We start from the raw sequence: 15,607 nt of genomic DNA, 5'->3' as shown, positions 1-15,607 counted from the left end.
GACATGATGTACAGTATGTTTAGTTTTGAATCTGGCCTCGTGCTGAATGTAGCAACCTTTATTGCAAATATCTTTGGCGTACATACAGGTAGTCAGCCTTTTTTAACTGAGATCCACACCCAGAGTTCCCTGCAACCCTGGAGCTTGGAGAGTGAGCTATGGAGCATGTACAAATGGGACCAGGATTCTGATTCTTTAAGCAAAAGGCAGCTCTTTAGCAAAGCTAGAATAGTACTGGTCTTTTTTTTCTTCATGAAAAGAAAATATTTGTCACAAGTTTAAGGAAAAACAGTATTATCAACTAAACCTGTTGTTTGTTTTGAGAACATTCTCCTCTGATTATGCATCTAAGAATTACAGTTATTGCTTGTGTACCCTCAAAGTACCCTAGTGGAACATAAGTAGATCGATGCTTCTTTTGTTTGAATGTAATTCAAGACTAAATTAAACACCAATCAATCTGAGTTACTTTTTCAATTTTCTTATTAGTGAAAATGAATAGTTTCCGATGAAAGTGTAGCATTATATGCCAACAGACTAGTCCTCGCCATTGAGAATTAAAAGGAATATAACACCTTTTGGGGGTACTTTTTAATTCAGTTGAATATTTGTAGTGAGCTTAAATCTTTGTGTGAAGTATCTTCAAGTTCTATGTAGAGCCATATTTTTAACGTTGAAAATGTTGCGTATGATCTTGCTTTATCTCTGCTGCAGGCCAGAGTTATCCCTTCCTCTGAACTCCCCCAGTTCTTTGTACACTCACCACTCTGCTTCCCCCTCTAGAATTTGAGCTCCTTGGCAGAGAGGTCATAAATCTTCTCTGTCCCCAGTACTTATCACTTAGCAAGGATTCAGTAAATATTTTTGAAGTCAACTAATAAATGAACTAATGCTCTATTGAAGTTGTTCTCAACCTTTTTTAGTCAACCCCCATTATAATAGTAATTGTGCTTGAGTATCCCATTGTTTGAAAATGCATAATCATATTACTTAATGTCACATTTAAACAAGTGTTTTATTAAAGAACATTTATATGTGTGAAAATACACACGAATATGGGATTTGATTTCTTCAGGCCACAGATAATGGTTGTATGACAACATCAAGCACAGTGTAGAAAAATACTGAATTCAATAAGTATTTTCATCAAAATGAGGTTCAGAGAGTATCTTAGTATTTTTTTCCATAAAGGAAAATTTGTAGTATTAGATCAGTCCTTTGCAAATGTGTTACAGCTTCCAATCTCTGTTCATTCAATGATCCAGTATTTACTGAATGCTTTTTATATGCCAAATTCTTTTCTTAGAGCTCAAGACTGTCAAAGTCCTCTCACCAAAGACCACCAGGAACACACACACTTGTCGTGGGTCAAATTAGGTTTATTCCTCCACGCGACAAGGAAGAATATACACCAAGAGGAACAGTGAGGCCTCTCAGGAAGACGGTGTTAGAAACGTCTTACAAGATTTGGGCTTGAGTTAGGTCATTTGAAGAAGGACTTAAGAAGTGGGGCTTTGCTCTTGATTGGGTGCCGTTAGTAAGCAGGGGTGGTTTTATGAGTGGGCATTTCACTAACTTTGCTCCAGGAGGAATGACGGCTAGAAGGAGGCTAGCATTGTCATTGCTCAAGAAGCAAAGGCACCCATATTAAATGGGGATGGTGGTCGTTTTTGTGATTTGGGCGATACTCATACTCTACATTCACGCATGATTATGGAGTGGTCTTGTGTCTGTTTTGATACATCCTGGTCACAGAATGGCCTTGTTCCATGTTGCAGTTCTGTGAAATGTGCCTGTTTGACAGGCGGGCACCCATGCTAGGCCAGCTCCTGATGTCAGGGGCTGTTTGGCTCTTTCTCACTTACAGCTGTCAAAAAAAAACAAACAAATGAAAATCCTTGCCCTTCTAAAGCTTAAATCATAGCATGAAGAAACAGTAGACATAATAAATGTATAGTGGAAGTTAGAAGGCGATTGGTACTATAGAGGAAAAAAATAAGAGTATAAAGGGGGGAAGTGTGCCTGGGAGAGAGGGAATGGCAAGTTACATCAAGGACGGTCTCACTGAGAAGATGACATCTGAGCTGAGATTTGAAGGCAGTGAGGAAGTACTTTCTGAAGGGAAAATGTTCCAGACACAGGCAACAGGCAGCTGAAAGGAGGTCTTAAGTCAAAGTTGTGCTTGACATGTTGGAGGTACGGGGAGGAAGTCACTGTTGCTGGAGTAGAATGAGCGAGGAACAAGGGAGGTTAGAGATGGGGTCACACAGGTGGGAGAAGCCAGATCAAGAGGGGCTTTATAGCCGCCCCATAGGAGAAACTTTTTTTTTAAACTTTCAGAGATAAGGACATTCATTGGAGAGTTTGAAAAAAAGTGCTAACTTGACTTATTTTCTAAGAGTGCTACTCGGGCCACTGTGTTGAGACTAGACTTTAGGTCATGGGGAGCAGCAGGGAGACCATTTCGGAGGTTTGCAGGGTGGTCACAGTGGAGGTGCTGAGAAGTGATCTGGTTCTGAGTGTATTGGAAGGCAGTGCCAGTAAACACTTCTTGCTTGATTGGATACGGAGGTGTGAAAAAGCAGAGTCAAGAATCCAAGATTTTGGTTCTTATTGATCAGAAAGATTTAGTTGCCCTTTCGTGAGGTGGGGAAGACTTCAGGAGGAGCAGGTTTGCGGTGAGGGCAGGTCTGGAGTCCACTTCTGGACATAACTTTGAAATATGCTAGACACTCAAGAGGACATGTCAAATGAGTAATTGGATATATGGGGACAGGTCTGGGCTAGAGATAGATTTGGGGGAGTTTTTCGTGAATGGCTGGTATTAAAACCACAGGAATGAGATCACCTAGAGAATGGGTATAAATAAAGTTCCAAACACCAAGTTCTGGAACACTCCAACAGAAGGCTCAGGGAAAATAGACTGAGAAGGAATAGCTAGTGAGGTAAGAAGAGAATCACCGATTTTCAAATATTTCTTTGACCACCTAGGTGGTACCGGGCACCAAAGTAGACGTTAGGGTCACAAACATTGTGGGGCCACTCACTGCAGCAGGAAACATCGGAGAAAGCAGATTTAAGGGGAAAATTAATGAGTTTGGTTTCAGACGTTTTGATTTTCAGGTGCCTATGGGACAGCCAGCAGACAGTTGGAAATTTTAGTCTGGAGCCTAGGAAATTCGGGACCAGAGAGAATGTCCACATACATATATTTAGCTTTGTTTTTCTGAATACATTTATTTAATCCTTAGTAAATGGCCACATTCAGTAGTATAAATATATCCTGGAGGTGATAGTGATATTTAAAGCCATGTAAAATATTAAACAACAACAAAAAGAAAAACCTGTGAGACAGACTGGCCACTGCCTATATTTAGTTTCCCTGGGGGGATTCTGACTTACACTTGTTTAATCTTTGTTAGCTGAAAAATCTTTTAAAAGGTCGTTAGTTGATACCTGTTAGAAATAGAGCTTATAGAGTGTAAACATTCTAAGTGAGATCCTATTTAAAGGGCATATTAATATGCTCTACAATATGGTAGTTGCTTTTCTATGGTTACCCGTCAGAGTGACCTTTTTTACAGTACCTCCTTTGCTATTATTACAAAAAGTATGAAAAGAAACTCTTGTTTTAGTTTGTGCTTTCTTCAAACACATAAATATCCACTCACAGATCATTGTTACATACATTTCTTTCTTCCATTGTTTGTCATTTCAGCCACTGTATGATGCCGCTTACCTCACGATGTACAATATCTGCTTCACGTCCTTGCCCATCCTGGCCTACAGTCTATTGGAACAGCACATCAACATTGACACTCTGACCTCAGATCCCCGATTGTATATGTAAGTTGAACATTACAGGTAAAGCCCCCTCACACTTTCAGAGTTGTGGGTTTCTTTTCATCTGCACGTGCGAAACAACAGAACTGCCCACCTGGTTTGATCGCATGGTCCTGTTCTCAGTTTTTATCTACTGAAACCAGACCATTCAACAGGAAAATGACATATTTGCTAGGCGTAGATCCTGTACTAAAATGCTTGTGAATGATTTACTGTATTTTACCATGCATAATGCGCTCCCTTGTATAAAGCGCACCCATGTTTTTAGCCCAAACTTTCAGGGGAAAAAACACTTCTTTATAATTTTTTAATTCAAATTTTTATTTGTTTACATTTGGGTACTTGTTTTTTGTATTATAAAGGAATTTTAGCATTTATATTTTAACCTATTATGGTACAAGAAATTTTATGTAACAAATAATAAAACACAAGAACAGATACAAGGGAAAAGAAATTTTATGTACCGGTAACAAATTTACAATATTTATGCATCATAAAAGGCCAATAACTCTTCGTTGCAAGTTCGTTATAAATTCAACAAAACCAATTATCGTATTCCAGAGTATTATTTTGCATACGGATATCATTATTGATTTCTAGAGTTATACTTTTAACTCATTAAGTATAAATAAAAGAATTAAAAATATTTATATAGATAGGGAATTAGTCTTACCATGTGTCATATGCATCTTTATTCTTCCCTCACAAATTTGGGCAAAAAAATGCTCATTATACACGGCAAAATATGGTAGTTCAAAATGTTAATTTACAACAGATTATAAGCACTGCTAAATAGTGCATAGCAAATCTGTAGAGAGACTTGGGTGGTTTATTTGGATGACGTGAAGGAGCACAGATTGAGGGATTTCTTTAAACAATGAGTTATAAAAGTCATATTTAGTAATTGTTTGGTTTAACTAGTTAGAAAATATATCATTTTAAAGGTATTTATTATGGAAATTTTCAAACATGCATAGAAGTAGCAAAACTATTTTTTAAAGATTTTTTATTTTTTCGGCATTAATTTTTTTAAGGTTTTATTTTTCAATTACAGTTAATATACAATATTATATTAGTTTCAGGTGTACAACATAGTGATTAGACATTTATGTAACTTACAAAGTGATCATCCCGATAAATCTAGTACTCATGTGACACCATACATAGTTATTACAATATTATTGACTATATTCCTTATGCTATACCCTACATCCCCATAACTACTTTGCAACAACTAATTTGGACTTCTTAATCCCTTCCTCTTTTTCACCCACCCCCAATCCCCCCTTACCATCTGGCTACCATCACAATGTTCTCTGTATCTATGAGTGTTTCTATTTTGTTTCTTTGTTTTGTTATTTAGATTCCACATGTAAGCAAAATCACATTGCATCTGTCATTCATTGCCTGACGTACTGCCTTCAGCACTACACCCTCCAGGTCCATCCATGCTGCCGCAGAAGGCAAGAACACATTCCCTTCCATGGCCGAGCAGTATTTCATTGTATATATGTACTACCTCCTCTTTACCCATTCATCCATTAACAGGCTCGCAGGCTGCCTCCGCATCCTGGCCATTGTAAACAATTCTGCAATGAACATGTAGATGCACACGTCCCCTTGAAGTAACGTTTTTGGGTTTCTTCGGATAAATACCCAGAAGTGAGATTCCTGGGTCCTTCTTTATCTGTTGTTATAGCCTTTGTTTAAAGTCTATTTTGTCTGGTATAAGTATTGCTACCCCAGCTTTTTTTTCATATTCATAAAATCTGTTTACTTTCAGTCTGTGTCTTTCTTTCAGTCTGAAGTGAGTCTCTTGTAGGTAGCCCCAAGTACTCAATACCAACTGAACAAGGATCATTGCATTTACACTACAAAGGTGTTTTCTTATTCCATACAGCACAGTGACATTCTTGGGAGTATTGACAACTGGTGTACTATTTGAGTGATTAGATACCTTTTGATCAATGTTAAGGGTAATTTGGAATAGAGGCCAAAAGAATTCTATACACAAATCCATCTCCTTTCTGCAGCTCTGCTCCATTAGCATCAGTAGCCTTATTTAGCATTCTGACGTGTACTGAGAAGATTGTGCTATTTTTGGCAGATTTTAAACTTTTGATCTGTGCACCTGCCGTTTGTCAAAGCATGACTGTATAGTTTCAAACATGTTACTTGACTCAGTTGAAAAAATATAAAGGGTACTCCATGACCTAAAAAAGGTTCAATTCCCAGGAAGAAATCTTGATTAAAAGAACTATTTTAACAATTACAGTTGGAAAGCTGAGGTAGCTTGGTTGAGAGCATATGATTTGAAGTCAGATAAATCTAGGATTGTATGCTAGCTCTGTGCCTTACTAAATGAGTGAACTCGGGCATGCTGCTATACTAGTGGTTCCCAAACTTGACTGCACAGTAGAATCGCCTGGGGAGCTTTCAAAACATCCTGATGCCCAGGTTATGCCTCATACCAGTTAAATCAGAATGAAGTTGGGAGCCAGGCGTCAGTGTTTCGAAAGATCCCCAGGTGACTCCAATGTGCCAAAGTTTGGGAACCATTATGACACACCTTTTTGAGGCTCTTTATTACTTGTAGATGGGACTGATAAGAATACCTATCTCATGTGGTTCTTATGTGGATAAAAATGGACAATATATATAAAACTCTTAACCCAGTTTCCTGACATATAATAAGTACCCAATGGATGGAATCTAGTTATTATTGATTATATGATTGTTGTCAGGTGTCCAGAATTTTAACTTAGAAGTGCTTAGAAGTTTACCCCAGTGCCTCAGTCAGGAGGTGCTTGCACAGAGATACACTGCAGCTCAGTCTGGCCTTTTATCAAGAAACAAAAGCCTTCCAGTCCCTCAGGGAGATAGCTCCCTTCCTTATACCAGGGTTACTTTTGGCATTTCACCATATCTTTAAATAAACAGCCTACAGAGATTCATTAACCTGTGTTTCTTCTCATTTCTCAATAGGAAAATTTCTGGCAATGCCATGTTACAATGGGGCCCTTTCTTATATTGGACATTTCTGGCTGCATTTGAAGGAACAGTGTTCTTCTTTGGGACTTACTTTCTTTTTCAGACTTCATCCCTAGAAGAAAATGCAAAGGTAAAAAAAAGATTGTCATTACGTCTTTTGGTATTGTAAGCATGGCTTATCTTTTTTCCATAGGCACTGGATCTGTCACTCACATACTCTAGCGGTAATCATTTTCCAAACTTTTTTAAGGTACAGTATTTAGTCCTCACAACGTTTTTAGAACAATAAAAGTGCTGAAGTGAGAAATCACTTCCTGTGTGCATGGCTAACTAGAGACCTTATGTACAGACCATCTGGAAGCTAAAGTTGGCCGTAATTTTTATTGGATGAACAGAGTTCTTGGGACTTCAGAGTTTGGAGCTCTACACTTTGATGCGAGCAAGCAAAGTCTGGCCCCACTCAGTTCTTATTCTTAGTGGCCTTCCATGCTTAGAGTTCAAGGGGCTAACTGCCTATCTTTGGAATTCCCTTGTCTTCCTCCCTCCCTTCCACAAGGTAGTACAGTGTTTTGCAGAAAGGCTACACTAGTGCCTTCCCAGCCAGCACCTACATAGGTCAGCACCTGCATTGGGATATTTTGCCCTGGCTGTGCTGTCGGAGAGCATTGCTGATGGGGTGAGGTCTTCCCGTAGCCATTCAGTGGGATGTCAAACCCACTACCTTGCATGCTGTTTTCACTATGTCCCCTGCCACTTCTGGGCTTTCTCTTCTTTTTTTTTTTAACTTTTATTTATTTTAAGTGTGTTTTTCCAGGACCCGTCGGCTCCAAGTCAAGTCAAGTACCTGTTTCAAGGTAGTTGTGGAGGGCGCAGCTCACAGTGGCCCATGCGGGGATTGAACCAACAGCCCTGGTGTTACAAGCATCACACTCTAAAACTGAGCTAACCGGCCGCCCTGGGCTTCCTCTTTTGTGGTCATTCATTCTTTACTCATAACATGAAGCAAAGCTGAGATTCAAAAAGAATTTACTGAGTATAACGACCGTGTCTAGAAGACAGCCAACATCTGTTACAAACGTGATAGGCTCCGTGGATTTGAATGATACTTTGAACTTAGGTACTACAATGAAAACCTCTAATTTGGACTGACAGAAGTCAGTTTAGTATGAATCCATTAAAATTGCTGAGCACCAAGTAATTTGTGAGGAAATACAGATCCAGTCCTTCAGTAGCACTTGCCAAGAAGCATGCCATTTTACATCTCTCTGTGTGTCCTCAGGCCAGTCACTTCAGCTTTCCAAGTCAACTGTGCCCATCAGTAAGAAGAAGGGATTGGGGGCAGCCGGATGGCTCAGTTGGTTAGAGCACAGCTCTCAACAACAAGGTTGCTGGTTCAATTCCCGCATGGGATGGTGGGCTGTGCCCCCTGCAACTAAAGATTGAAAACGGCGACTGGACTTGGAGCTGAGCTGCACCCTCCACAACTAGATTGAAGGACAACGACTTAGAGCTGATGGGCCCTGGAGAAACACACTGTTCCCCAATATTCCCCAATAAAATTATGAAGAAAAAAAAAAGATGGGATTGGATTTTATGCTTCTCAGATCCTTTCAACGTTATGACTGAATCTGACTTTTTTATTTTTATTGGCACATAAATTATATAGAGCTGACTCTTGCTTTTAAAAAGTTTGTTGCTAAATAGGCGGATACTGTCCTATAGTCCTGTTGACATAGTTCATTTGCTCAGCAACTTCTTCAGGTGGTATATGGGGAGCCTTAGCCCTGCCTATGTCCAATTCATCACCCATTTTGAGTTCCTGGTGTCCAGATTAATTTTAATTAGATATTACTGTATATGTCTTCATCTTTCTGAATGTTTGCTAAAATTACAATTAAGTATTAGGACTGCTATCAGCAACTAAACGCTCATGTATGATTTGATCAAATTTTTTTTTTGCTTCTATTAACCTTAATTTCTTGTTTTTATTTTTTGAAAGCCTTTTACATTTCATTTTCTGTTTTAACGTTACGCATTCAGATCTTGACAGCATTTGGTAAGCATATGTGCCATTCATTGCCATCATTTGGATTTTTACATGGTCTCTGCTTTTCTTTGATGTGCGCACGCTGACAGCTCTAATATTTACAGTCAAAAAGTAGACTCTGTTTTAAAATGAGTCCATTTCTCTGCAAATTCTTATTTCAGAGCTTTAGTTTTATATTGTAGGAAAAGCCCGTATCTTTAAAAACGTGAGTCCTCCAGTGATTTGCTTTGATGAATATTATTGTTTGTAGAACAGGGTTTTTTTTGTTTGTTTTCTGCCTTTATCATACTGGTGTTTTCCCTGTTTGATGCTGCATGGAGTAATGGAAATAAATTCTACCAACCACAAATGTAGTGCATCTAACCAAGAAAATTTACGGTCACAGTAAAAGCCAGCCTTTTGGCCTGGTCTTTTGGCCAGATATTTCCCTAAGTAAGTCATAGATAAATCTTTAGCAGTTACACAAGATTAAACTTGGTTTTTTGGTTTTTTTAAGCAGGCTTGTGTATTCCTGGTACATGTAATTGTTCAATGTTTTTCAGGTCTATGGCAACTGGACTTTTGGAACCATTGTTTTTACAGTCTTAGTTTTCACTGTAACTCTGAAGGTTAGATTTTTATTTATTCAAAATATTTAGCACCCTGTTGTAATAGTTTCTGGTCTTAATCTTTATTTTTATTGCAGGCTGTTATCCAAGTCTGAATACTTACTAAGATATGTATGATATTAGAGATTTGGGCATTTGTATACCATTTGTTATTTATTGTTTACTGTATATTGTCTATCCTCTTTAAAGTTATATGTATGTTTAAGAATGCCAGGCCTTTAAGGAATTTGGATACTTAAGACAGTTGAATAGGTGTCCATGAGCAAAATACGTATGCAAAAGAGCTTGGTAATGATGAAATTTTATATAATGTATTCATCACTGAAATTTACCCATATTGGTAATAAAATGCGTAAAAATATACAGCAGATAATATACAAGAAGGGGAGATTGGGCAGAATCACTGGCAGCCATATAATAATGGCTCTGACGCCATGATGAATGCTACCCTTCATTTTCCTGAGTTGGGACTCTTCTTACAGTTGGAAACATAATCAAATTTTTTTGATCATTCCAGTAATAAACACCTCACATGGGGTCCAAACACCTCACATGGGGTCCAAGAATGAGTACGTTCAAATGAATTACCGTATGCCTTGTCTAGGTCAGAACTCCAATTCAGAAGTATAATTGACAGTAGACTTCTAATCATTTCCCCTCTAAATTTTTATTTCTGGGTAATTTCTTATACCTAAAAGAACTAGCATATGTTTGCATCTACTATTTCAATAATATTTTAGGACTACAAAAAAACGTTACCACTTTCCTCACTTTAGCTGCTCACTAGCAAGATGTCGTCGGGCAAGAGGCTTCATTTCTCAGAACCTCCATTTCCTCTTCTATAAAATGGAGATAAAAGTAGCACCCACCTCTCTTAGGTTCTTCTGTGAGAAGTCAATGGTGATACATTTAAAGTACTTAGAATGGAGTCCAGCATATAGAATGTGCTCAGTACAGTAAGTGCTAGTTGTTTATTATTATGTTTCAAAGGATCATGTTATGAAATGGAAGTCTCCCCCCATTTTTCCCCCTGGCCTTGTGTGTGGCCCCAGGGCTTCCAAGTGTCCTTCATAAAGTTGGCCTCACGTGTCCCTCAAAAGACATCCACTCCCTCTTCTTTGGATGGGTGTTACTGTGACCTTTTCGCTAGCAGCCCAGAGGGTGAAAACCCGATACTGGGCTACATTAACAATGTTATCAACATCCTGTTTGTGAGTGAGAAACTGTAATGGAAAGATGAGGACCATGTGTCACAGCAAGTAACAAAACTGAGATACCACCTCCTCTTCAGTCATTAAATGCCCTGGATATTATTAGTCCTTGTGGCCCAGAAATTTGAAAACAAGCAAAACAGACCATACTTTTTGTGTTTAGATTGCATTTGAAAATCCCAGGTTCCACAATCTGAAGAAACAATCAGCCCTGGCAGGAACATGAAGGTATTAATATCTAAGGCAACTGAAAATGTTATTAATGTAATTGAGTAGGTAAGGGTTTTGCAGTTGAAAGGCACACTGCATAGTCAGACCCATGATCTGTTGCTACATAATGCAGGTGTATAGAGCTAGTTTCCTTGGCATTTTGTAACCCCCATCTGTTGTGTTAGAAATACCATGACTCGTTTGTATAGTTTGTATATCCTTCCTAGCTAGCCAGGTCTTCCTTCTCCTACTGCCTTTCATTATACCTGCCTCCACCAGTTAGGCCTTCTTCTGCCATCATCTCCCTGGCTGCCACTACCTGCGGCCTTGGGCCTTCAGACTCCTGGATGTTACCATTACCTCATTCTTTGCCCTTCCTTCAGTAGTGAGACATCTGTAGCCCCATACCTTCTGGCTGCTTGCTTAACCCCATCTCCACACCTATACTCTAGAGCGTAGAGGCCTTGGGGCAGAGTTCAGCTCTTTCATAACCTAGCTCTTTGAAAAGCCTGGACTCTGTTCTACCTTTAGTTCCATTCTTTTCTTGAAGCCTGGCCCAAGCTACGTCCTCCCATAGGTATCATATTGTATACAACTTATCAGATACTGTAGTGTATTATTGCAGGTGCAATTTGTACCCATCATGAAATCTCTTGTGTTCTATCTTTTCAGCTTGCCTTGGATACTCGCTTCTGGACCTGGATAAATCATTTTGTGATTTGGGGTTCTTTAGCCTTTTATGTATTTTTCTCATTCTTCTGGGGAGGAATTATTTGGTAAGCAGCTGTATGTGTGTGAGTTTTACGTAAATAACAAAATAGGTATATGTGTATATATACGTCGTATATGCAAGCGTTAATTATATGCTTTTAAAGTTTTGATCGTGATGGCTGGTTTTCCGTATAAATGGACTGGAAGTTACTTCTAGCCAACAACACTGCTAATTTCAAGTAAGAAATCAAATACAAGTAAATACACTGCACCGGTTACTCAAAAAACCTCTCTTCTGGTAGCCCCTATCAAATCTTTCAACATGAAAGTGTGTAAACATCTCTCTGTGAAGTGAAACTGTAATTTCTAGCATGATCTCCCATGTGATTTCTGGTGGAAATATTCATCCTGTAAAGTTTCTACACAATGTAGTGGCTGATAGATGTGCTCATGGTATAGAATATATACCACTTAATATTCAGAGACTTATATCTTGAAATCACCTCATTGTTTTGTGGGTAGTGGCAGAATCTACAGCTTGGCCTTAAAGTTCATTCAGTTCATTTTGGTTTAATACTTGTATATTCAGACTCCGTTTTGAGCAAGGTACTCTGGCATACAGAGACGAATAGACCGTACCCCTGCCTCAAAGAGATTAGAGTCCATTGAGGGACACATGGCTGTGATTGGGAGACTTATAAGGAATGAAAATAAGTCAAATTTTCCTCTCCTTTCCTTACTCCCAGAGCCCTGTACAGTTGACCTTTGAACAACATGGGGGTTAGGAACGCTGACCCTGTTGCAGTCGAAAATCCACGTACGGTCTTTTGACTCGCAACAACTTAAACCTACAGTCAGTCATCCCTTGGTATCCGCTGGGGATTGGTTCCAGGACCCCTGCAGATACCAAAATCCGCAGGTGCTCAAATCGTTGATATGAAATAGCATAAAACAATGCATACAGTTGGCCCTCTGCACTCAGAGATTTCCAACCACAGATCAAAAATAATGTTTTCCATCTGCGGTTAGTTGACTCCATGTATGCGAAACTGAGGAAACGGAGGGCCAACTGTACATTTACCTGTGTTGTTCAAGGGTCAACTGTATTTTCTTTTTAAATATCATACTTGTTTTCATGAATCAATGGCTTCCCCTGACGAGGATGCCAGCAGCAGAGAGCATGATTAGACTAAGCCATAAGGTGAGATTCTAGGAGTATATATTTTTACTCATTTGAGCAAAATCATACATACAAAACATTCCACGTTATCGCAGAGATGTGATGACCCTGTATGTGTCCCTTGAGACTTAATTAGAAGAAACTGGACTTTTTTGAAAAGCTTTTTTCAATAAAAACCTTAAAAGAAAAAAAACATATGAAAAACCTAATCACTTCAGGAAGTACCGCTCCAAAAAGTGTAATTACAGCCTTTATTTGGCACCTATATAGGTAATTATTAAAGCAGTGAGGCTAAAGGAAGTCTGTTTTCTTTAATAATATACAAATGAATCAACGTTGATTAACCAACTGAAATATGCAATTGTAGGTCTGCCACAGTACATTATTTCTGTCTATGAATCTGTCTAATAAGCATCTGAACTAATTATGCAAGTTTTCCACAAGAGTAAAATGTGTCTAGCAAACTAAACAAGTTTCTGACTCTTACCATAGACTGTTCTTTATTGATTGAAGTAAATCCTTTAAGTGACTAAGACTTCATCATACCTGTTTCGATTCATTAGAGATACTTAACTGAAAATGAAATATTAATCTTTTATTTTGTTGCGTGTAGTGCTCCCTTTTAGTAGACCTGTCTGAGTTGAGCTACTACATGAATATCAAATTTATATTATAAAGCAACCGGCAAGATGTGACTAGAATCTGTGAAACTGCATCTGAATGCTGGTTGCAGCTCATATCTCTAGAAATGTCCAACCTTGAGGCATTGTAACACACTCCTCTTTGGGAGTGGGCAGTGAGAATGAACCCCAAACCCAACCCGGAATACCGTCTGTTTTTTACTGCTCCCCTGCAAACCTCCACAGATGTCACCGAGGTAAAAAAAAAAAAAAATCTAGCGATATTAATCACAGAGTATTGTGTGTACTGTGCAAAGAAATATCCTGTGACCAGCTGTCAGTTGCCTGCTGGACCCTTATTATGGTTCAGTTAACTGCCTAGAAAATTAGGGTGCTCTTCAAAACTAAAGTGCAGGTAGAGTGCTGCAGAAATCTTTTCTGTATGGTAGGGACCCAAGAAATCCTGTTTAGCCCAGACCTCATAAGTTTCTCCACGTTACCGTCCTCATTTGTTGCCACATGTTTGATTTTTATTATGTTACCTGAGAGTGCACAAACATCCATTTTTAAATGAGAAACCCGTTTATCTTGAGTGAGCACTATGCATGATCTACTAAATGGGACCAACCAGTTACCTACCTAGGGCTCCTAATCCAAGGATAGTCTGATGTGCATCCTGACCTTGAGCAGCTGCTCTGTGGTTCAGCTCAGGCAGGGGAAGGGAACCTGGGTATGCTTCTCCAGAGCCACCTAACAGTTCAGTAGATGACTTGGAAGGAAATGCAATATCAGAATGAGGGGTCCTCCTGGATTTCTGGACTCCAAGGCTTAATATCCTGTTAGCAATATTCTGCTGTCTGTCAGCCTATTTTGTACACACTGATACTCAATATATCAGGCCGGGGGTGCCAAAAAAATGTGTACAAGTGGACACTTTGGTCACTGTTGCTCAAGCAGTAGTTCGCCATAATCAGAAGTCTCTGGACGCTGATGGTAACCACTTTGAGCACCTCTTGTCATTGCAGAAGTCACACGTGACTTGTATTCATCTTTTGTTATCAGTATATATTGAATATTACAATTTTAATACAGTTTTTCTTTCTTAAAATGTGTACACATTTTTTTGGCACTCTCTGTGGGTGAGAATGATAGATTCCTCCCATTTGAGAGAGATAAGCTCTACAGTCCTTTTTGTATTTGCATAGGGGTGCTTGGGGAGTGTTATAAAAATGTCCTTTAAATTTTGAATATAGAGCACAAATCCTCTCTCATAGTAATAAAACAGCCAAGGAAATAAAATGCTAGTTAGCATAAAATTTAACCATCATTTTTCTTGAATATCTTTGAAGCTCCAGAATTTTCTAACACAAACAAATACTCTCCAGTTGGCAGCTTTAAGGTTGATTGCTTGTTTGTTTCTAAGTCAAAGACATTTTATTATCTTTTTTCTTTTTTGATTATCATTTCATTTCTTTCCAAACATTTGGTAAATGAAATCTGTTTACTACTTTTAGGAAAAAAAATTTTAATTAATTTTATTAATGTGAGTAAGGAAAATTTCTTCTAAATACAAAAGACAGTTTCAATTACACTTCTGTTTCATATGACAGGAACTGATTTGTTTTTCCATTTGTATTTTCTTTCTACGCTAGGCCTTTTCTCAAACAGCAGAGAATGTATTTCGTATTTGCTCAGATGCTGTCTTCTGTATCCACATGGTTGGCCATCATCCTTCTAATATTTATCAGCCTTTTCCCTGAGATTCTTCTGATACTATTAAAGAATGTGAAACGAAGAAGTGCCAGGGTAAGAACTAAGTTTATATTGCAACCTGATTTTTGGAAGGGGCTTCAATATCTGCCGTGAACTAAAAACCTTCTTGAGAGAATTGCATTAGTTACAGCATGTTAAACCCCTCCTTACAGGTTCATCACTTAATTTCCTCTTCTGCATAAAAAGTATAGTAAAAACTTCGTTATCCAATGCAGGTGGTAAGTAGATTCCTTAATAGTGTTCTATGTGACCTTTAGCAGTCCATATGGAGTATCTCATATGCTCCATATGGAATTTTAAATGGAAAAAATGGTGTTTTTCTTTAGCCTAGAATTTTCACACCAGGAATTTATACTCCACACCAACATTCCAGCTTTAACCTTAGACATTTCTCTATGGGTTGTTTGCATATT

General features: G+C 38.5%; 1 protein-coding gene across 9 annotated transcripts in view; it reads left to right on the top strand.

Annotated features, from left to right (window-relative positions):
• ATP11C (ATPase phospholipid transporting 11C (ATP11C blood group)) overlaps window positions 1-15,607 on the top strand; it is a 165,583-nt gene that overhangs the window by 138,823 nt on the left and 11,153 nt on the right. For 8 of the 9 annotated variants that reach the window (XR_012493555.2, XM_019750470.3, XM_019750469.3 and 5 more), the window contains 5 exons: window positions 3,719-3,846; window positions 6,829-6,964; window positions 9,424-9,489; window positions 11,583-11,686; window positions 15,074-15,227. Coding sequence is in view for 8 of the 9 variants with exons in the window: in XM_019750470.3 (XP_019606029.2) it covers window positions 3,719-3,846; window positions 6,829-6,964; window positions 9,424-9,489; window positions 11,583-11,686; window positions 15,074-15,227 (588 nt within the window). In the remaining variant the exon portion in view is untranslated. Of the gene's footprint in view, window positions 1-3,718; window positions 3,847-6,828; window positions 6,965-9,423; window positions 9,490-11,582; window positions 11,687-15,073; window positions 15,228-15,346; window positions 15,413-15,607 lie in introns of all 9 variants that reach the window. The other variant, XM_074324314.2, reaches the window with a different exon arrangement.

The sequence above is a fragment of the Rhinolophus sinicus genome, chromosome 18, assembly GCF_057876585.1.
Source record: "Rhinolophus sinicus isolate RSI-liver-muscle chromosome 18, RSI-T2T, whole genome shotgun sequence".
NCBI classification, from domain to species: Eukaryota; Metazoa; Chordata; class Mammalia; order Chiroptera; family Rhinolophidae; genus Rhinolophus; species Rhinolophus sinicus.
This window is presented reverse-complemented; position numbering and strand designations above follow the sequence as displayed.